The sequence below is a fragment of the Strix aluco genome, chromosome 11, assembly GCF_031877795.1.
Source record: "Strix aluco isolate bStrAlu1 chromosome 11, bStrAlu1.hap1, whole genome shotgun sequence".
Lineage (NCBI taxonomy): Eukaryota > Metazoa > Chordata > Aves > Strigiformes > Strigidae > Strix > Strix aluco.
Genome location: NC_133941.1, coordinates 3,449,685 through 3,473,142, shown reverse-complemented (window position 1 = coordinate 3,473,142; position 23,458 = coordinate 3,449,685). Strand labels below are relative to the sequence as shown.

At 44.3% G+C, this 23,458-nt stretch overlaps 1 protein-coding gene across 1 annotated transcript; it reads left to right on the top strand.

The window, feature by feature from the left end:
- The first annotated feature begins 653 nt into the window (after window positions 1–653).
- On the top strand, window positions 654–22,148 carry IHO1 (interactor of HORMAD1 1). The gene is made up of 8 exons (XM_074836269.1): window positions 654–709; window positions 8,048–8,207; window positions 9,595–9,752; window positions 11,612–11,660; window positions 12,358–12,445; window positions 19,690–19,793; window positions 20,564–20,998; window positions 21,032–22,148. Exons 1-8 carry the CDS (start codon window positions 654–656, stop codon window positions 21,884–21,886), a joined length of 1,905 nt encoding a protein of 634 aa, XP_074692370.1. The 3' UTR covers window positions 21,887–22,148.
- The last annotated feature ends 1,310 nt before the right edge of the window (window positions 22,149–23,458 follow it).

Below are 23,458 nucleotides of genomic sequence, written 5' to 3'. Positions count from 1 at the left end.
GATACAGAGGCACAAGATAAAAATTCCAGTAAAACCATATTTGAGAATCTTTCTCCAGGGAGTGTTTAGATGATGGGTTATTTTTGTTATACTTCTAATGGGTGAAATTAAATCATGCTGCATTTCTGCGAGAGGTATTTACACGAGAGACCACACTGCCATGAAGTTCCTCCCCCTGCTCTGTGATGGCCCCGTGTGCCCAGGGCTCTGCTCCCAGGCAGAGGGGCAGGGCCTGGCTGGGTGTCCGCCGTGGGCAGCTGGGGGAAGGCTCGGAGCTGGGGCCAGTCCTGGAATCCACAGCCCCAGGGTGAGATGCCGAGACCCCAGCTCGGGGCTGTGAGGCCCCGTGGGGCAGCTGCACCCTGGGCCTGTGGAGAGGCCTCAGGCCCAGCCCTGGGGCAGCCATGTTGGCCGGGCCTGCTCTCGGCCTGCAGGGCCGTGCCCCCCACCAAGGCTCTCCCCACGGCGAGGGGGCACAGGGGGATGCTCCCCCCCTGAGCAGGACTTATCCATCTCTCCCCATTTTCCTCCTCTCTGCAGGGCAGTGTGGTGGCATGGCCGCTGCGGGGTAGGAGAGGTGGGAGCAGAGGCCGTGCATGGTGAAGGCTGGGAGCTCCCAGTGAGGGTGTCAGCTGTGGAAAAAAAAAAAAAAAATGAATGTTAATGTCTGGAATATCAAGGAGATGTTGAGCACGCCAACAGCCACCGGGTGAGCTTGGGCCGTGGGGTGGGGAGGAAAGATCATGAGGAAATCGTATATAAAATTAAACAATTCGGGTGTTTGATAGAGATGGGGTGAAACACATCTTGAATGGATCTATGGTTACTACAGTCTGGTTAATGGAGGTTAAATCGCCTAGTCCATGATCCCGTTTGTGCCTGCATTGCTCCCAGCCTGCCAGGTGCTGCCATAGATCCACCATGGCTGGGAATTTAAAAACCAGCATCAGCTGAAAGCTGTTCTCTGGTTTATTCAGGCAAGTCCTGTGGCCTGTCTATGTCTAGTTAGGTAAGTTAAGTGTTCCCTCTCACCTTGTGCAGAGGGTAGATAAAATCAATCATGATTTGCAATATTGTTACACATTATGTAACTCTAAAATTATTCCATATCCTGCATTTATACGCATGGCTTAATTTTTTCCCAGTAGAAGTCAAAGAGGAGCCAGAACTCCCCATATCTACAATACGTAGTGAAACAACAAATATTATTTGGATGTAAACATCTGGAAAGCAAATATGTAAGACAGGCTGCTTTTTTTTACAGCTAAGCATCACCTTTTGCATCGCATGGCTAAAAAAGACAGCGAGATTTATCCGTTGTTTGACTCTGAAGAAGCTAATTCATGAATTTGGTCCTCTGAGCCTCTGTTAGTTAAATAACCCACTTACATAACTAACTGTTGTTCAGATTCACAGGTTTAGTCATGCTGTCTCTTTGGCCTGATGTTACCACAATGATGGATGATAATGAAAACCAAGTTTCCTTGCCCATTATAAAAACACTTGTCATATATATATGAATTAATTGAATTTTGCACAGATGCAGGTGTCAAAGGGGAGCCAATTCAAAGAAAAATGTGTTTGTATCTGTCATGGTTTTGTCTTTATAAATATGCATTGCATAATCCTATTGTCATCTTGGTACCTGCAGGGGTTCTTTTTTATTTTTTTAAATTTTGTTTTCAATAAGTTGCCTCTGAGTAGTTTGAAAACCTGTGATTTAATTTCTGCTCAGAGACTGATCAGGGGAAATTTGGAGAATATATAAAAAATACATAATATTATATATAATTATATTTTTAGTTTTTATGTAAAATATATAATATAGATTTTTTAAAAATATATAAATCATTCTGTGGAGTCATGCAAATAGGAAAGGAAATGAGTGGAAGTACAGGTGACTGTTTGGAAAGGGATCACTTGAATTCCTTCCTCCTCCAAAGTATCCTGTCAGCTACAAAGTCCTTCCTTTTAACTCATTAATGCAGGAAGAAAATACAGACGAGATTTTAACACCCACTCCTCAGCATTCCACATTTTTTGCAAGCGAGTTCAAAAGGGTCAAACAGGGCATAAAACGTAACCGAAAATGCAGCTGGGTTTTTGGAGGAGTTAAGAAGCAGGAGAAGGTTCTCAGGAGCAGAATTAACTTTTTCTAAAGGAAAAAAAAGTTATTCATAGGAGCACGTGCATGTGTGTGTGTGTTTAAAATAGGGGAAAAGGTGTTGATTATTTTTCCCTGGCTCACTTCTGTTACTAGAAAACTTTCTCACCACAGCAGGGTATGCTGTTTAATCCCCAGAATACTGCCTTTCAGGGAGCTTTAAAAATGAAACAAAATCAGCATATAATCTAGGCAGGGTATGAATCACGCTGTGAGTTCTGTGCAAGTTTGAGTCAGGGTGTTGCTTCTGAGAACAGCTGCCACCAGGTCGCTAGGATGTGCAGAGCTCCCGTGATTCCGTACCCTCACGGCAGCGGTTCTGCACAAGCCGAGGATTGCTCTGGATTTTGTTTGTTATCTATCTGTCAGACACACACGTGCTTCTCTGTAACCACCAGCAGCCTGAGAAATTGCGGGGGGAACCAAAGTCCCTGTTTTACCTGGTTTTATGTATGAATATTGACACAATAGAGATCCTAGAAATGCAGCAGAGGGAAGATTATCTAGTTGGACACTGTAATATCAGGGTGCCAATTGTCTGAGAAGGTGGGAGGGGGTCATGCGGATAGAATGACAGCTATACGGTGGAAAAAGCTTAGGCTCAATTTAAGTGTGTCAGCAAATGACACAATTTTTGTAGACTGAAATGCCAGACTCCATTAGGGGAAGTGCCGTGTTAGAGCAGCGCTGCTGCCTGCCCAGGCGAAGAAAGATCACAGAGGGTGTGAGAGCAGCAGATGCAAAAGCAGTGATGCTTCAATCGGCCTTTTATCGACTGGATAAACGTCACCGGCGCGTGATGCTGAAAGTACATTTTCAGATACCATGAATACCTGCCTCGGCCAGGGAAGTGACAGTGGAAGAGACGCGTCTTGCTTTGGCCCTGAGCTGAGCACCAGACCCGTGTTCAGGGTGTCACTCTTGTAGTGCTGCCGTGAGTGTGACAGGAGTGAACTGGAGTCAACATCTGTACAGGAGCAACAGAAGCCAAAAAAATACTGTTTAATTTCAAAAAAGACAATGACATAGTAATAAGGAAGCTCGTTAAAAAGAAATTAAACTGGACAGCCAAAAGGGTTAAACGTTTGCCTGAGGCCTAGAGATTATTTAGACTTCACGTTGAAGCTCAGAACAAATGTATACAGCTATCAGATCAGACATGAGAAGGACCAGTGCCGGACTGGCATGGCAAAGACGACTACTGAACATGAGAAGGCATCCCTCAAGAAAGACAATGAAAAATAGAAACCAATATATTATGATTTGAAATTGAAGTTATGAGAATTTTCTTGTTCCAGGAGAAAAGCAGTAACTTGCTGAAGGCATAAAAGCTACTAATATACCTACTTCCAAAGACATCAGAAGCAGAAAGCCTGCCAGAGAGTGTGTAAAGCCAATATATGATGAAAAATTAAAGAGGCATTCAAAAGGGATGCTGTAAATTGAGGCCTATTGGGCCACTACTCTCTATGGCTTAATTCTGCTGTTGAGAAAAAATTTCCAAATTTAACAACCTCGTTCAATCCATTATCACATGAAATTCCATCCCACGAAATTCCATCCCACATAGCAGAGCCACATATTTTGAAGTTGCCTTAAGGTCCCAGAATAAGCAGAAAATGAAGGAGCCAGCCAGGATGAAGACCGGGAGAGCAGCTGTAAAAATCCTGAGTCTTGGAGGAATGAGAAACTGGGGCTGTCAGTGCAGGCAGGAAGATGGCTTCAGACTGGGGAGAGGAGAAAAAAAAACCCGTCTCCAGATCAGAGATACATTTTGTGTAAGTAAAATTTCCTGCTCCGTGGAAATCTCAGTCTTCTCCTAAGGAAAAGGCCCTGCAAGCCCCTGCAACAAAGGGCTAACACGGTTTCCAAGGTGAGGAACGTCTGGGCAGTATTGAATCACAGCCAAATGAATAATGGAGAGGCTCATAGAAAGTAAAAATGACCTTGAGGAATTAAAACAAGAGCAGAAGGACTTTGAGCCTGAAATCTGGAAGCTGGAGGCAATGTTTGAGCTGAATAACCGAGAGGGATTTCGTTATGGTTAATGCATTAGGGCCAGCGCTAAAATCTGTTTGTAGAAATTCCTTTCAGGATATGGTGCAAATGATTTGCAGCAAGCAGGTCATGCTGTTTCAGAGGACAGAAAGCAGAATAAAAATTTTATGCTGTGTCCGTTCCCAGTGAAGAGATGGCAAATGGCTGTAAGCTGAAATAGCAGCTAAAACTCCTTACTTTAAATTCCTCCAGGCCCCTGGATGCTGAAGTTCCTCCGCACCCAGAGCCAACAGTGATCCTTGCTCATTTGCTGAACATATTGGCAGGCAGCAAGCAGTGACGACAAGAGCAGCATAGCAGAGCTAGAGGCAGTTCCTATAGATACAGACTAGAGCCAGGAGGAAGAGCAGGTGAACAGCAGCTCCCAGAATTTCAGTTGGATTTGTTGTGGTGCAGCCCTGGTCACTAAATGAGGAGGAGCAGAAAGGGCTGGGAAATTTTCCAGAGGGGAATCAGGAGAAGAGGAACTTTATGGCACTGATTCTACAAAGATTACTACCAGGAGAAAAAGTTCTCTTCTTTGGGAATAAAGGTTTACTGCACTTTGAAGAAATGTGTCAGGAAGGCGTAAGCGAGCTTCACCCACAGTGCTTGGGAAGAAAAGGGATGTTGGCACAGGCTCAGTGGGGATGGCAGAACCAAATAAAATCACTTACAGCAGCATCGCAGATAAATGTTATTTTGCAAGGTGTAGAAGACTCAGTTTGCTTTTCCAAATGACTCTTAAACCTTGGAGTTGGCGCATAAAGATGGATCCAAACAACAGAGTAAAAATTACTGATTTTTAAAAAGACTGATAAGGCCTACAACAATTTATAGTTAGGAATTATTAGCTTGTTAATGCCCCTAGAAACACCTAGGAAACACAGGAAGAGGGTATTTATTTCATGCTGTGTTTCTCTTGGATTGTTGTATCTGACAGATGTTTGGGGGCAAGGCAGAACCTTTGAATGAAAGGTGAACTTTTGCATATGGTTGTGCTAAAATATTTGGAAGTGGAAATTGGAACTTAGAAAAACAAAAGAAAGCTCCCAAAAGATCTAACTTCTCCTGTGGAGGAGGAATTCCCACTGGCAACGGGGAAACTGAGACTGCAAAGAGCTAGTTGACTCCCCAGATATGCAGAGGGCTGCAAGTTTTTTAGATCACGCTCATGTTACAGAAAGGGTTGGAGTTGCCAATACAGCAATACCTCGCGTAAAGTTAAGTGGGAAAAAAAAACCGTTCCATCGGTCAGCAGAGGATGATTTAGCTTTTTTTGGAGATGACAAGAACTTGTCTTACATATCTAAGGCTGTTTTTGCTTTGGACGCATATGCTAGTGTCAATACCATAGGAACCTTATGGGCACAAATGCATGAACGCCTTGGGGAATGGCTCATGTTAGCAGAAAGCTAAAAGTTCTCCTGAGATAAACTTGCATCACCTAGGAGGGACTTCTAATGGGGATTAAATATGTAGGATGTTTCCTTGCTGTTTCTAAGAAAGGGTTTATATTTAGGACAGAGCATGCATCCCTGCAGCTCAGGCATCCTGAAGGGAATGGTCAGGTGCTTAGAAGAGCTCTGGTCGCTTGATCATGGATCTGATCACAGATCTGATCACACTTGTCTGATCTCACCATCAGGGACAGGCCTGGGCCAAGGGTGGCCAGGCGGATGTCTTGCCCAGATGGTCTTGTTAGTAAATTAAATGCTGGCAGCATTAAGGGAGAAAGAATTCCATTGTTCAGGGGAATTAGTGCATTCAAAAGAGTCATCTGTTTCGTCTCCCCGCCTAATTCACAGAAGTGCCAGTGCTCCTAAACCAGCCACTGAGGTAGTGGACTTAAGACAGAAAAATTAGGCTCCAGAGCAGCCAACAGCTGCCTTTGGTCGTAGTGTCAGTGCAGAGTGAGTCTGGGAAGTCACTTGGCTCGTAAAGTCCTCTCAGCTCAATACTCCTCAAAATACCGGTCATAAAACTCTTTGTTATAGGATTCTTGCACTTTGGGCATTAAGTAATGTGAAGGGACTGAGAAAATGAGCAGGTTGTGAGCAGGATATTCACCAGTTACCAGATACTTTCAAAGGGGGTTTGACAAGACAGTAAAGCATTTAAGGATTATAAAAACCCTTAATTAAACTAAGAGGGAACTTTTTCAGCTAGAAGAGAGGAGGATTTAGAAAACTAATGTAGGAGCTGTGATGCTCACCTTGTAAGCAGGTAAGCCTGTGTGGGGTCATGGCAGCCCATGTGCTCACATCTCTCCTTGACACGTTGGCTGTAGATTAAGAAAATTTTTTTTTTTTTTTTTTTTACAAAAAGTTGAGATAGAAACAAGAAACTGTGCTAGTAAAATCTGTATTCAGATTTCTTTCTTAGTAGATTTGGGGTCAAGAGACAGATCAAGGGAGAAGGTTTGAATTCAGACAGATTTATCAGGCTTTTTAAGAATCCAGAAACCCATACCTCGTCTATTTTTGCCTGCGGCTCAGTGTACTCGGTGAGCTTAAAGCCAAAAGTATTAATAAAATATTGTCACTGACACCACTATATAATGAAGAGGGACGCTGAGCAGTTGAAGTACCACTATTAAATCCCTTCCCTGTTGTGTGTATGATGTTTGGGCTCTTTCCAAAACTGGGGATTAACTAAACACGTCGCTGCTAATAGATGTTGGGGTGATCATCTTTTTTATACACATGAATTAGTCTCCTGTTCCTTCTCCTCTACTTATATGATTTGATATGGAGGGAAAACCCTGCATAAGAATCTTTTTCATTAATTTTCATCTGTAATTCCCAGTTCCAAAGGCAGCCACACATCTGTCCGTTTTGGTAGCTTAAAAAACAGCAAGAACTAAGAGTATAAACCTGGCCCAACTTTTCTTATATTTGGACCTAACCTGAGCACTCCTTCAGACCTTGTGGACATGGAGCAACGGAACAGGGATCATGTGAAAAATGAAAAAAGTCTGTATCTTTGCTAGGAAAAAATTGAAGCCAGCCTCTGACACAGTGAGAAGTGGTGCAGCTGTGCAGGGAAACCCTTGTCTGAGGGAAGCTGGTACTGTGCCACGAGCCTAGTCCATAAAGCAGTACAAGCCGTGTCTCTGAAGAGGAGTAGAATCAGAGCAACACAGCACAGCGTCGAGGCTAGATGGAAAAGGTTTATTTAGGTGACACTCAGGGGAAAGAAGAGAACTTTTGAGTAGGATGTTATTATGTTTGAAATATTTCTAACAATTCAGGTCAATTTGTATAGCCATATGGTACCTATTTATTTGTTGTTCCAGCGTGTTAGACTTAAGGCATCTGGAGAATAAATGCCCAAGAAATGTCAACTATCAGTCAGAAAGGTTTAATCTGTTGGAACTGCCTTCCAAATAAACTGAGCAGCATCTGAGTTACACAGAAATTATTATCCAGAGTAGTGAAAAGGGAGAGACCTGGCACCTGCTAGGAGCAAACCCCAAGGTGTCCCTTAAACTAAGACTGACCGACAAGGCAGGTAGGATGAACTGAGTTAGCTGGCCAGTCTGGTTTTGGTCTTCTGTCTGCAGGACATGCTGGAGAAACACCTTCCCCCTGCAAGGGGAATGCAGCACTACCACACTGCGTTTGTATGGATGTGGCAGTTTAAAATAAGCCGGTTGGCTTTGCGTGGCAAAAACATGCTGTTTAACATTATGCGGTTATGGGAACGGTACCCTCCGAGTGGAGAGTGAAAATGAACATCTTGGGGTGGGCCATGCTCGAATGGTTCCAGCAGGTTGTGTAGGGAATTCTGTTTGGCTTTTTAATTGCTCAAGACTCATTCACAACCCGCTCTGCCCCATTTCAGGCCTAATAAGTTTTCCATCCGAAGCAGTGCTCCTAGCGACTACTCGAATTTGAGTGATTCTCAGCTGCTCTTCGGCTCCCAGTTCTGCCCGGAGAACGTGCAGTTGGCAGCGGCGCCGCTGGAGCTGGGCACGCAGCTGGGACAGCACAACTCCCAGGACGTGAGTCTCACTCTCGTTCAGCTCTGTGCAGGCACACAGCCACTATTCGAAGTTAATGGAAAATGCTGAAATCAGGTGGTAACATTTGCAAATGTTAGTAACTGCTGAAATCAAGTTATTCTCTTAATACATATATGTATTTACTGTGACTAGACAAAGTAGCAGTCTGGCTGGCTGAAAATTTAGTATTTATAACAGATAGCTATAAATTATTTTTGAGATAGGTATTATTTTCTTTAATCACATTTTTTTAATTACTAAAATAATATGAAATTATTCTCAAGCTAATGTCTTTAGACCACATAGCTAAGGTTGCATATTATGTTTATTCCTCTTAGAAAAATACTGTGTTTCTCTTCATTAAGCTTTCTGCAAGAATGACAGAGGTATTCAGTATTTACTTCCATTGAGTGAAAATTACCTCGCTGTACTGTTATGGCAGATGCTTGAATGATTTTAGATGAAGAGCTTCTAGGCTCAAAATCTTTCTCCTACAGCATGTGGTTTCTGATGTCACCAGCCTCACTAAAATAGTTCCTGTACTGCTGACAGAGAGCACCAGATCCAAATAAAGACACCTGAGAGCAAAGATTAGGAAAGAGCAGTGGTGCCAGCTCGGTGGCCCTAGGCTGTCCTTCAGTTCCAGATCCTATCTGCTGTCCTCTGCATTTTGCCAGGGATCTTGTCCTTTAACAGCAACAGCTTTTCATCAGACACAAAAAAAGGAAATTCACTTTTCACTGTGAAAGAAGAAAAATTAATGGAATTTGCATTTTCTTATGTTTTCAGGAAAAGGCATTTCCATTTTGGTCACACAGTGTCTGGGAAGTTTGTATAATGAAGAAGGTCTTCACAGTTTTCATATTAATGTTAAATTTCTTGAATTTCTGAAATGTATATTGAAGCATGTGAAAAACTCATCTAGTCTGGTGGTGTTGCTATTTGGCAGCAAAATTATGTCATCTACCAGGAAATTGAATAGGGTTTTCTTTAGATTCTTGTACAGGGAACTCCTGCTGACATCTTTAACTCTTCCACAATTCCAGGAACACTGGAATTCATTTATAGTCTCTGTGTTGAGCATACAGGGAAAAAATCTGCACGTATGATGATCGCAGCCAACTGAAAATACTCAAGATGAGAGAAAAGCCTGAGTTTGGAGGAATTTGGGCTGGGTCTCAGTTCCCCAGGGAGTTAATCTAACTAAGTCGATCTCATTAAGCGAGTCATAATCTCATGAAATTCTTAATCTCCTCTTCCAATCTAATCTGCTATGCCCAATCACTGTGGTCTCTGCCTGCAAAGCACTTGGTTCACAAATGTTTTTTTCTAATTAATGTTCTGATTATTTTCATACTTCAACATTTTTCTTTCTTTTGTGCAACAGAGCGAGCCCAGTATTTTTACCAAATACCAGACAAAACCACAGTTATTTGATGAAGATGCAAAAGAAAAAGGGTCGCTTAATTTTGGTGCAGGAAGAGTGAAAAGTGTCTTGGAAAACTATGAAATGAATAAGAACAAAATAAAGGACAAATATGATCGGTATGTAGACATCCATTGGAAATTCTTTCTGTGCTGGTGGTTATCACTCCCTGCAGCTCCTTCTTTCCCTCTTAAAAGCCATACATGACATAGCTCCATATTTCTCCAAGAAAAGTATCTTTTCAGGTTTTAATTAATCTCTGATTGGAAAGAGTCACAGGATAAGAGAATAAGGTTTATTTGCAATGTGATTTATGTAACACAGTCAGCCATAAGCCACAAGGAACAACAAAACTGTAACCTGAATTCACCTTTGCCCTTCTTTATCTAACCATCAGGGTTTTTTTCTGTATTGATTCTCTGCAAAAGCCCATATTTCCCAAACTTTTATAGACTGTGTTGTGACTCCTCAAAGGGACTCTGAGGACAGCCTTCACAGGCCAGTTGAGGAGATTGCCAAGCATACTTGTGTGCAGTGGAAGATGCAATGATTACACCTTTCTAAATCTGCATCTATCTCTGGAATTTTACTTGTATACAAGATTTTTGTATCTTCTGGTTTTGGTAACAGACAAGTATAACTTGCTAATGTAATTTGCATCTGCTCTTTGTCAGCTGTTAAGAATTAAATGTACATGTAGGTCCTAAAGGACTTTAAGGAACAAGCTGACCATTTGAAGCTCAAAAATGAAAGATGGCAAACTCCCCAGTGCACCTATAAATAATTCTTAGCGTTGTACATTTTGTAACATAACATCCATCCAAAGTGAAATGCACTTTTATTAAAAGCCTTTGATCAAATCAGGCTATGTGTCTCTTTCTCTTTTGCAATGGGCACTATGCTTCTAATAAGGCAATATTCGATTCTCTAGTGCCTATTAGAGAAGAGGAGGATTTTTGTAAGTGAATTATGAGAAATGAACAAATAGTTTTAAGTGTTCAAGCAGAACTCTTAATTATCCTTTGTTTCTTCTTTGAATGAATTATGCTCCTTCCTACACTCCAGACTTGCTCCCAGATTAGAAGCCTGTTTATAGAAATAGCTATATTATCTCTACAATGATAAATGTACAATTTATCAATTTGTATCCCCCATGTTTGACTAATATAATTAATATATTCCTTTCCATAAGGCTAGAAAGATTTCAGAAGCCCTGCCTAATTATCACAGCTAGAATCTACCTGGCCTCCTCCTTTTTGGTTGTTACAATTTGGATCACTACATGACTAATTTAAAACGACCTGAATCTTCAGAGAGGAAATAGGTTATCACTTTGCTTAGCAACTGTCCTTGCATTTTGGTTTGATAGGTTAATCATGAATATAGCCTGGTTCCTGATAGGCTCGCTCAACTTAAAAGGATGGATAACAGAAACCACGGGCGTAATCTCAGGAGAAAAGGATTTGCAGTATTTGTTCTTCCTGGCTTGGGCTTTGTTGATGCTGAAGCTTTTCCCATGTTTTTCCCACAGTTATTTTAGTCCAAATACAATACCCTGTGTATCCCAGCAACAGGCACGTCACCTCCGCCAAGGCTGGGTCCTTCCGGAGCAGATAGCGCGATGGTAACACCCCAGCAGCAGGGACAGTACTGTAAATGCCAGCTAAAACTTTCAAGAGAGGCACAAATGCCAGGCCAAAAATGGGAGAGTTAAAAAAAATTATAATTTCAAGTGTATGATTTATATGTGCATGTCAATATATTTTTTTTCTTACTCTACACAGCAGAATCCATGCTTCCCTAAAACAAGTGAGGTGACTTCAAAAGGTTATGCCCCCTGTAGCATGTTTCTGTGCTTACATGATGCACTATGCTATGCCTTGCAGTGTTTCACATCTCATGTTTACTGTGATCTTTTCAATGTCTGTCTACTTCAGTAACTTACTTGTCTGTTTTATACCTGTTTTTTTCATTCTAGTGAGGTTTTAAGCACCTTTATTTCCAGTACCAAAGGCAGGCTTCAAGGGGTAAGTTAACTCAAATTCAGAGTGCAGAATAGTGAAGGGTTAGAAAAGCTACATAACATTCGCCTTCTGTCATTTACATTGCTGATATTTGAATGATTACACTGTTTGTCTTGAGCACTCAAATACTTTAAACCAACAATTGTCAATTTTTTTACATATACCATTGTCTTTGTGGCCTGTCCTCAGGGTCAAGGTCTTTAGGGCCTTGCCTCAGAGTCAGCAGTGGAATTTCTCTGGGTCTCGGGATCAAGAACAAGCTGGGTCTTGGGAGCAAGAACAAGCTGTAATGGCTGTCTGCAAATATCAATTATTTTTTTCTTCTGCCTGAAGAAAGTAGTCTACTCTTGGTAATAAGTCAATGGGATCTTACTGTCTGAAGGTGAAGGTCTCACCCCCAACACTTTTATAATTAATTTGATTAATGTTATTACTAATGCTGTTTTACAGATCAGTATCTCTATTTTGAAATCTGTTAAGATGTCTACAAAATTTCATGAACGTTTTGAGCCATTCCAGATCTCCTTTGGAATTGCAACCAACAGCTGGACAAATTGTTTCAAGACACAGATAAATAACCATTTTCAGGCTGTTCCATTCCATGAGTTGCAGTCGTTGTTCTGTGGCATTTGGGTCTGTGGTTTTGCAAACAAAGAAAAGGCAATGTATTAATTTTCTTATTTACCTTCATTTTTGACAGTTGCAAGCATGCTTGGACAATTTTGGAGAAATGTTCGATTCAAGAAACAAATCCATTTTGGTTCACCTAGAAACCATTTCCAAGACATGTAAGTCTCTTCTGTATTTCTGTTAACAGCAGAGGGCACAGTCAAACTGCTGAATGTCAGCGTGTTGTCTCCAAGCTGGGGTGAACTAGGCAAGTCATGCCACTCAACAGCTGCTCTTCGTAAAGGGGATGAGCAAATAAGAATTATCCATGGTATGGACTTGTCTATTTTTCCATTCTTACTGCTGTGTTCTCCTTTTCTCTGCTCTCTTGTACTGTGTCAAAGAACTTAGGTGTTGCGTGGTTAGACACCATGCATGCATAGATAAATGCACCTCCTATGTTTTTGTGTTCTGCCTGAAGTATGATCATTTTTAGACTATCTGGAGCACCTAACGGAATACACAGTAAAAATAACACAGACATTTATATCCTGAGTATCCAGTTTCAGTTTTTAGGGCTTTCTCAGATTTTCACATGTTAGTTTGAAGTCTTCCATCACTCCTCTGTGCTCGAAGTGATTATATCTTAGATATGAACAAGACTAGCACTGCTCATTTCTTAAGCAAGAAGCACATAGTGAAGCACACTATTGCCATGATAAAAAGGTGACCTCCCAAAAAAGCTAATAACGTAAAATACTTTTGAATGTCTCTGAAGTGGCTGGTCATGGCAGTCTTTACTGAGCGAAAGTACTTCAGAGAACTTGTTGGTAATTTGGCTTAGATCTGAGCCTTTGCGAGTGCGTTAATTTTTAATGCTGGCGTGTTTTTTTATCAACACCCTGTCAGGACTCTGCTCAGTGCTTGCCCCGCTCTGTGCAAGAACAAGAGGCCAGTTTCAACACACGCAAGAGACGTGAAGTGAGTTATACCTTGGGAAATCAAGGTAGCAGACCTTCACAAAGCACTGTAGTATTCACTGTGCGGTAAAATGGGGCTTCCACAAAGCACAGCTTTGACAGATACCCTTTAAGTCAACACAGCCCTTTCAGGCAAAAAGAGTGGAGTCTGGTGCATTTTGCTCGAGGCCGTGATAGCCTGTACATTTGAAATACCAATCCTGTTATACTAAGAACACTCCCTTGCTGTGCTTGGCAAGTGCTCTTGGTGGGACCTTAATGTAAGCAAGAATCTGTCTGCTTTGGCCGGCACAACAAGCTCTCTATCACGCATTTGCCCATCTCCTAATTACTTCAGTGCCTCAACTTGTCCACTCTGTGACAGGACTTCGCCTAATTTCGTATACTTCATGCAGAGAAATTGTTGTCATGGCACTGAAAATCAAATCTATTGTTCACAATTCCCCCTCTTCATTCCATACCATTTGCTCAGCTGTCCTGTTTCGTCTCCATACCCTTTTTAAATAAATGTGCCTTGAATGAAATGAGAAACCTCCCAGAGGTGCCTGCTGCTAGATTTTCAAAGCAATTGAAAAGAAAAATTGGCACTTTCTGTAATGTATCATGCTGCAGAATGTTGAATATATAATGAAAATTATCACACGCTCCACAATGTTGTTCTTTTTATATTTCTGGGAGGTTCATCTGTCACTGGTTAATTGCTGATAAACACTACCATTTGACTGGTATCACAGTGATGGATAATTAAGTTCCCACTAAATAAATACCTGCACTAGTGCCTTGAAAAGATCCCAACTGCAGCAATTCTCTTCAAAAACTGGTACAAAATAAAGAGCTAAATTCAGAGCTGATAAAGCACTGAATGCCAGTGGCTGATGATACAGTACCTTGGGAGGTGGGTGATATGGTAGAGACATGGGAAATCATTGACAGTGGAGGATTTCACATGTAGGAGAGGAATGCAGAAGATGAAGAGGCTCTCTTCAAGGGGAGGAGTAGTACACCAGGATGTTCCACCAGCTCTGAAAAGCAAAGAAAGGTGGAACTTGAAATCAAGTCTGTCTTCATTAAAAGCTTATAAGGAGTATCACAGGCTTCATTTATAGCAGTGGGCAGCAGGCACATTTGGCACATTCTACATAGCCACTGGACGAGAACAAAACAGAAAATATTTTTCAAAATATATTTCCAAAGCATTTCCAAAGGCTGTTGGGCTGGCATGCTCTATGCAGTAAGCAAAAAAATGTTCTCTTTTGAGTGTTTGTCCATATGTGCTTGCACACAGTGGATAGAACCGTGTCTGGCACTGGAGATGAGACATTTGCCTGAGCAGCTTCCACAGAGGCACAGCTGCTCCATTCCTCGCTCACATCTCAGTGTGCTGTGCACAGGGATGGAAAGAGGCAAGCAGACCCTACGTCTTCAGTTCTTCCACCTTATTTAGAGTTTCTCATGTTGACTTGCCCGCTCATCATTTGCTCTTTCCTTCTGGTTTCAGCTCCCGTAGCTAATTTCTTTGTCTAGTTTCCTCATTTTCATTTATATCAAAATTTTCTATTTTTTTAATACAAATCCCGATTTTCACAACTCAGCTCTCTCTGAACTGCTTTGCTTTTCTGGTATCTGGTCGTTCCAGCTGTGACAGCTCATAACAGCCATATCCTCCGCATCACCTTGACTTCATTGCAAGTGGGAAGCATATTCCCAGCCAGCATACCACAGGCAATCCTCTGATGCTCCTGCCAGCAAGGGTGACAAAATAATGTGCAATATGTCCCTTACAGAGGCACGAGCTGATGCAGTTCTCTGACAAAATCTGGTGCTCAGTGGGCAGTTTTCAAACGTGACTTGTTTAAGACTCCCCAGGCCCAGTAGTTGCTGTCAAGGTTTCTAGGGGAATTCGCTGTGTTTATAATGGTGGGATTTGAGCTTGGTTACTGTGAACAGAATGGTCCAGACTGGGACACCCAGTCCAAACTCCCTTATGTTCTGTATGGATTGAGAAGTCAGAAGGTTTAACTTTTGGCATGGAGGGCGAGAGGATGTGTGATTGTCTTGGTGAATATTGAAGCCCCTCATTGTCACACCTCAGGGCTGGGGGCACTGTCTGCCCTAGAGCAGGCTGAGATCGGGGGCAGCTCACCCCACAGTCCCCCCACGTAGGTGTCTGCCGTGCTGCAGAAGGGCACCCAGGCTAAGCAGGCACAGACCTGCCAGCTACTCAGGGTACGTCCAAACAGGGTGCAGCCGTGACAGCCCAAATATCTCACCCACTGGCACAGCTCAGTTACTTCCCAGGGAGAAAACGCCGCACCCTGCTGAGCTCCAGAGCTGTCCTCCCTCCTCCTGTCTCACCAGGTTTATACCTCCCCCCATTTCCCCTACTGAACCCGGGCGTGGGGGAACCAACCTTCCTCCAAAATGTTATTTAAAGCCTCCGCGCTGTCAGTACCAATCTCAGGACAAGTTGCATAGTCAATGATAGATAGGCATCAGAAGCAGTTGCTATTTAATATTCCTAGGCTGGGAGGCTGACGCTCCCTCCCTCGACTGCTCAGACTATAGTTTTCAGCTGTTGGGAGTGCAGCCGCACCCAAGTGCAGGCTGATTTGCAGGGAACTCTCTGCAGCACAGGATGGCAGACCTACCCCGAGGTCGTACAGACTTTTATCCCATGCCAGATTTCACATTCCATACGTTATTAATGTAAACCAGTAGCATCTGAAGGCAATGGTACAGCAAATGAAAACACAGCGATGTTCCAGATTGTAAAAAACTGCTTTGTTTAGAGTAAAATACCTTAAGAGAGGCACAAGTCTGTGCATAAGCCACTCTTAACCACGTAAAGATTTTCCCTCTGTGATCAAGTTATTCAAGAGCTATCTGCTGTGGGGTTTATTTGAAGAAAACTTTCTCTGAAGCAGCTGTTCTTGATCATTTTCAAAGACAAGATACTTGACTAGCAGGGTCCTTGATCTGATCTAGTTTGGCCATCTCGACGCCTATTTTTTTAAGTCTAGATTAACGCTCGTTTTTGTTTTGTTTAATAGTGTTTGACAAGTCTGAACACTCCTCTGGTATGGAAGCCAGAGAGGGAAGGAGAGTGCTCCTGCTCGGTACTGATGGGGTTTTTTTCTGCAGAATACTCCTACACGTACAAATGAAACGCGTTCAAAAGACGGGCTGTCGGTTGCTTGCCTGCAGCACACTGTGCTGAGTCAAACGTATGTGCAGATCACAAGCCCAGTGGATGCAGTGCTATTTTTAGACTGAGGATACCATGTTGTAGAAGAACAGACAGACTAGGGAAATCAGAAAGTTTTAAAAATAATTCCGAACTAAAATTAAGCATATGGGGAAGAGCAGCAGGCCGAGGTAAGCTTGCTGATGCTGGCCTTCCTGTATCTTACGCTACGTAGAGATGGATGGTGATGAAGTGACATGAAAGGAGTTTCCTTCTTCAGTCACTGCTGCTTTCTTCCTCTTTATAGGCTTGCAGGCTGGGAGGGGGCTGGCAGGGTCCCCAAAACCTGCTCTCGGATTGCAGGTAGCTCTTAGGTCTAACCAGGGAGATGCAAAGTCTAGAAGGCCCACTCAAACATTCACTCCACCATTACAAACCTGTTCTGCAAGCCACAGCTTTCCCCTGGTGATTTGTAAAAAATGTCTAAATCTGTCAGAGCAAAAGACTAAAAGCTTAAAAAGAGCAGTGAGAGAGCAGGGACAACCAAATTGCCTGCAACAGCAGAGAGCTTATTAGTTGAAATATGTGCAGATAATCCTCAGAAATCAGCCACACTCCTACGGAGAACAAGGCAAAGCTGTGTGATGACAGGCATCCTGAAAAAATGGAGAAATTCCCCCCGAGCCGAGGTCCGGGAGGTGGTTTAACTCGATGCGTGTGAGGAAAACACGTGGACGAGGCAACTGCAGGGTTCCATCTGCCAAATGACAGCAGCGTGCGCTGTGCCCAAGCTTTGCTCCTTCAGAGGAAGGCAAATAAAGTTAAAAATCCAGCCTGGCATGGGGGTTCCCCGCTGCTGGGAGGCAGCTCACGGCAAGCACCCCATCCCTGGAGCAGCACCTCCAGCCCCACGCCACCAGACACCCCTGGTTTGCGTAGCTGAATAAGCCAAATGCTTTCAATCTCCTTTCATAAGAGGAGATTATCATCTAAGCACTTAATTATCTTGTAGCTTTTCTCTGCACGTGTCTCCGTTCAATCTTTTTCTTTTTTTTCCTTGCACATAGGCAGCTGGGACTGCGTGCGGGCTTCCAGCCACCCCGGGGTGCACAGCAGTTCCCCTCAGCCAGAGCCTGTGCACTACCACACGCTACACTGCCCTATCTCACCTGTAGCCCCTGGTGCTGGCATTTGCTAATTGCACCTGCTAATTACCTAAAATGCCCTGCTAGCTTTTGCACCCAGGTCACTACAGCAGATTTTAAGCAGGTTTGGCTCATGAGCAGACCTTGAGGAGCACCTTCCAGAACCGCCTTGTCCCCTCATGCCACACCTCTCAAGAGCTGGTATTTTCCCTTGAACTTATTCACTTAATTTTTCTCAGCTTTTTTCATATTACATGACAACTTCCACTGAACAGCTTTGTTTGACTCTACAGAAAGGCCACTGCGTTCCCTTTGTTTTGTCTAAGAAGTCACCTATCTTATCCTAGTGTATTACATTAGTCAGGCACAATCTGCCTTTTACAAAATCTTGTTCCATTTCATTCCAATTCCCTCTTTGAGCACTCTTTCCCTTAAGGTCTATTCTAAAACCTTGCACAATGTGATAACGAACTAGTAAGTCCATAATTGCTCAAGTGTCTTTCCTTTTTTCCTTCCCAAATGTTCTTTTTTAAAACATCCCTGTTTTTTTTACAGAAACAAAGCCTGTACAATCACTTTCTGCCTGTCTCTCCCTAACAGTTTTTAACTCTTTGACCAATTCCATCTAGAGTTTGACAGAAGGGCACAGCTCACGGAGATAATTAAGTCCCCACAAGCTTAATGAAAATAGCTGGGCAGGAGAAGAGATACAGAGTGCTCTGTGGCTCCACAGCCTGTGAGCACCTCTCTGGGCCGAGGTGCTGCACTGTAGAGCTGAGATAAATACTCCATGTGCAGGAACAGCTTCAGCCGAGCTCTCAGCTCCACCGACACCAAAGTCAATCAAACCCGTTGGATCTGTAGCAAAAGAGGATTAATTAACTGCAGAGCTCTTGTGGCCACTTGTTGAAATGTAGGCTTCATTCTGATTTTTCTTGGGTGTGCGGTGCTGGTCCAGGACTCCAGAGTTTCAGTTATCCCAGCCCGTTGGCTTGGCAATGCTCAGTTTTAGCAGGAGTGCTTTGCATCCTGCTTCGTTCCACCCCAGCCACACCATCTGTACACACCTTCCTCTGCTGCTCGCAGGAAAGACCAGACCTGTTTAGCGAACAGCTCTTTCTCTCCGTCCTAATTTATGATTTTAAAGGAAGACTTTTGTAAGATTGCTAAGGATTTTTCATCTGCACATCGGCTGCAAACTGCGTTCCCACGCTGTAGTGTATTAGGCACAGCAGTGGTTCCTATAATTGCAGCTGCACGGGGGAAGTTACGTTATTGTCCAATCATATAACACAAATCCCTACTTTTTAACCAGTTTTTCAACAAGACTGTCTGAAGCCAAGCGCATCTTTTTCCAGTTTAAAACTCTCGCAGGGGGTCCGTGACCCCATAGGACATTGTCAGGGCCCCCACTGACTTCTGGCATTCCAGCTGCAGCTGCCCAAGCGCTGGGTGCAGCTGCCTGGTTCAGACATTTTCTGGCCCCATTTCTTCCTGAGCCCAGCAACTGGAAATCCCAATTCTTTGCACACTCCTTCATAATTTCCCACTATCCCTTCAGGCAGCTTTCCTTCAGTCACCTGTACATTTCTGACATGTATTCTCTGGTCACACTTCTTAGGCATTAACCTCTTGCATCTCCATCCTGTTCTCAGCAATACTATTCTTCCCGTCACATGTTCAAGATCCCATTTACCTGGTTACGGAAGAGTGTTGGTTATACTGGGGTGGGTCAGCTATATTGGGATCCCCTTCCCCTGGCCGTGCCTGTTGGCAGACAACTAAGCCTTGGCCTTCCTTGCGTTGAGCCAACCAAGTTTTGCAGCTTCGTTTTTAGCCCTTCATCTCCAGCTGTCATATTAATAGAGCACAGTAAATGAGGTTTGGCCTATACACAGCATCTTATAAATTTCAAGTGCTTTGCATTAAGCACCTACCCTATTGTTCATCGCTTGGGGCTCGGGGAGATCTCAGCGGGCGAATCACTGTACTTGCACAGCACAGTGAAGTATTTCATGCCAAGCCGTGGAGGAAGTAGCAAGAGTATTGATAGTAGTTTATTCACATTTACAAATGAAAGACCAAATGTGGGTTTTATTGATTTCCCCGTTTAGTGCAAGATGCTCTTCAAAGTCACTGTGGCTCCATGCTGAAAGCTCTGACAGATAAAAGCCAAATGGAGCAGGCGCTGCTGGAGATGGAGAAGAGACTTGCAGCTGTAAGTGCAGAAATTAATCTTTTATTCTGAACCCTCCTTCTGAATTTCTCCCACTTCTTCAAAATATTAACTGAATATTAAATTGCCTTTGAATGTTGGATTATAAAGTAGACTGCTCCTGTTATAATTAAAGGGGAAAGGCATATTAAAATGCTAATTCTAGGCCAGATAACGACTGATGCTTACCCAAGTGTTGGCTAACAGTGCTGTAAGCTCTGATGGAACCCAGGTCAGTAAGAGGGGAGCCCAACAGTGCCCTGTTGTGACAGGTCACGACAGAGCCCTGCTTCCTCACACTGGCACACGCCTTCGCTGGAGGAGGCGGTGCAGTGCCTGCCTGCGAGGGGACAGCATCTCGCAGAAGTGCAGTGCCTTGTCCCTTCAGTTGGATGCTTTCCCAGGGAAAGGAAAAAAGAGGTGAGAAAAGAATAAGTGGGTGTCAGAGACAAAAGAATGAACTGTCAGACACCTCCTGGACAGGTCTGGTTTCTCCAAAAGCCCTGCTGTGGGAATTGTTTTTGGCAAGGGTGTGTGAGAAGGCAGTGCTCCTGGGAGAGGGGGCACCCAGTGGGTATGGGGGATGCCCCAATCCCAAACCTCTCACTTCTGCGGGACAGTTTGAGATACGTATTAGGGACATACAAATTGCCGATCTTTGAGTCGATACCCAAGTTAGGGGGTCTAGCTGACACACAGGACCTAAAATTTTCTCGTTTGGATATTATTATTGCACCTTTTAATGTGTTGCTTTCTGCTTACTGCTTCCCCAGAAAGATGCGGAGATTTTGGATGTGAAATCCAGCATCCAGCTGCTGAAGGAGGGTCTGGAGTCACTGCCAGCTCAGCTGAGTGATCAGCACCTGAAGCTGTGTGAAGAACTAGGCTTCCTGAAGCTCCCTAACGCCTTAGCTGAGCTGCACACGCTCATTTCTAGTGCCCGACTGCCCCCTCACAGGGCAGATAACTCTTCTCAGACCTCCCCTGGCCCGTGCCAGGGCTGTGTTCTGGGTGAGGAGACCACGCGCTGGCCGTGCTGCCGAGGCAGGGGCGTTTGCAGCTCCTCGGGGTGGCCTCAGTCCCTCTGCGTGACAGTGGGGGACCAGCACGGAGACTCCCCCAGGAGGAACCAGGGCGCTGGGGATGGCCCATCTAAGGGTGACCTAAACACAGCTTCAGGGGGGAAAGGCAGCCCCTTTGCCACAGCGGCGTGTGGCAGAGAAAACGCTTCTTTGCAGGAGGTGAAATACGGTTTGGGAGCACAGAGCTGTGCTGACCATCTTTGCGTGTGCTGTGCTAACAATCATTTTTTGGGGGATAGTCAGAAGAAATACTGTTCTGTACCACAGGAGGTGCCTCTACCAACTCTCCTGAGGAAGGCGGTCAGGAAAAGCACTCGAGGATTTGACCCCATGGCAGGCTCACAACAGAGGCAGCCTCAGGTTTACCACCTTTCCGTACAAAAAGATATGCCTGGGCAAAAAGACAATAACAGGGCCACAGACTGTGAGGTGGAGAATGCAGCTGTAGGGCACAAAGCAAAACAGAGGCCAGGAAGGATCCCCTGGAACAAAGTAATAGGGAGGAAGAAAATGTGCCCCACTATGAAAAAAAGCGAGCTCTCTCGATGTGCCGATGGTGGGCTGAAGCAAAGGAAGGTAAACGGGGTTATTGAGTTGGAAAGCTCCAGAAAAAATTGTTTTCCCGGATACATGGTTGCTCTCAATTTAGGAAGCTCTAACCCAGTTCTTGCAGCTCCTGATCAGCAGATCCTCAGCAGCGCTCGGCCGAGGCTTACACAGAATTCCCCACCAGTGCCACGGTCCAATAAGAGCCTGCAACAACTTCCAGACAAAAGGAGGAGAAGTTTGGAAATTAAAAAAAGAGTGAATGTTGCCAGTGTAAAAGGGAATCTCGGGGATTCCTCTCCCCAGGAGAATATATTTTCCCTGTGTAGCACAATAGGTGAAAAACAGATGACCTGCTTCAGCCTCCGAAGCCCTGCGGCCTCCAAGAAACCACATCCTGTCAATACGCTGGCTCAGCAGAATACGGCCTGTTGCTCTTTAGTTTTTGACAGCGATTATTCTGACTGAAGGGTTTTGTTTCATGTTCGGAGTCGTCATCAGCAGGCTTGGCCGTCGCAGTCGCAGTTTATACCTCTAGGTCTGTTACCTGCTTAATCAGAGACAAGACTCGTGCCTGGATGCTTGAAAATGTTATTGTCCACTTTGATATATCATAAAAGACTACCTGGGATGGGGGGTGAAGCCTTGGAGTTTGTTTGGAAAGCTGATGGGATCTGTATTACTTTATCCCCCTGCTCCCAGAGACGCCACAGGCTCCAACTACCGTCATATTTACACAGCAGAGCGGCACCTGCGGAGGCTGCCGGGACGTTCTCCGGGAGGAGAGGGCTGGCAGAGCACAGACGGGCAGCCGGATCAGGTTTAGCACTGAGAGCTACTGGAAGCTTTTCAACTAGATAGATAAAATAATGTCTCTGAGGCCAGAGGCTTTACTCTGTTTCTCACTCGTAGTCTCTCTGTTGTATGTCTAAAAGTTCAGATTTTAGTGCCCTAGGCAGTAGTAGTGTTGCTCTGGTTGATTTCAATAAGGTTCAGATTTGTCCCAGGAGTTGTTTGTGAGCTTTGGACAGGGTCAAGTTTAGCTGAGGAAAACCAAATCCCAACATCTCAGGTTCATCGACTTGTATTTCTTCTCCTTTTAGGCTGAAGTTTCTTGGTTTCAGAAAACTCAGGAAATTATTTAGTTTCTACTTTATTTGTCTCTTGTATCTCTTGGCTAATCAGGAATTCTCCAAGGTACACTTTCCAGGGGCAGCGGTTCTCAAACAGAAGCCAGGAGATGTGGCATTCCAACTCAGCAGATGAAGTCACTGACGGATGGTTCTCACCCTTTAGACACCAGCACCACTCTAGTGAGGAGTCGCTCCAAAATTTTCAAGTCAGAATGGACCAGCCTGCTCACCTGATCTGGTGTAAACACCAGCAAGATTGTTGGGCAGCCCCAATTCCCGCAGAGCAAGTCCTTGCAGGGTACCCAGCTGCGACTGCAGCTTCCACTGCTTCAGATATTTGTGTTATGTTTGATTTTTGATCTGTTACCAGCAAAAGAAGCATTTCAGCGTTGACAAAACAGGTCTGTTGCCATGAATCCAACCAGTCCAGCTTTGTTGTCCCGAGAGGGAAGACTGGGATCCCTTTTTCCTGGCTTTAATAAACTCCCTGTGTCTTCACCAAAATCCAGTGTCTTTGTATTAGTTTTTGGGGAGAGGCAAGATCCTGTTTCAGTGGGTGAGCAGGCGGCTGCTCTTCAGCTGTTTAACTCCCTGGATGGTGGAACTGGGAGGATGAGTTTTTTCAGCTCCTCTCTGATATTTAAAGGAGGAAGCCTCCGCCCTTCCAGTTTAACATCGGTTCGGTGATGTTAATTAGCAAGGAGAAGGCAGTGGGGTAGGTGTGGGGAGCCCCCAGAGCCTTGGGACCCCCCTCCCGGGGTCAGTGGAGGGGCTGGGTGATGGCTGCCGGCAGCCACGGCCGTTCATGTCACACTCCCTGCCTGTACCCGCCCCCCCCCAGCACCTTGGCTGGGTAAAACCCTCTCCCTGGGGCTCGACACCCCCCACGTTTGGGGGTCGGTGGGGA

Bases quoted from the DNA above. Each gene is read 5' to 3' on its own strand.
- IHO1 (XM_074836269.1), top strand. From the start codon at position 654: ATGAATGTTAATGTCTGGAATATCAAGGAGATGTTGAGCACGCCAACA. The intron at 9,753-11,611 runs GTATGTAGACAT...TTTTCATTCTAG, and splicing joins ATAAAGGACAAATATGATCG to TGAGGTTTTAAGCACCTTTA. The intron at 12,446-19,689 runs GTAAGTCTCTTC...TTCCCCGTTTAG, and splicing joins AGAAACCATTTCCAAGACAT to TGCAAGATGCTCTTCAAAGT.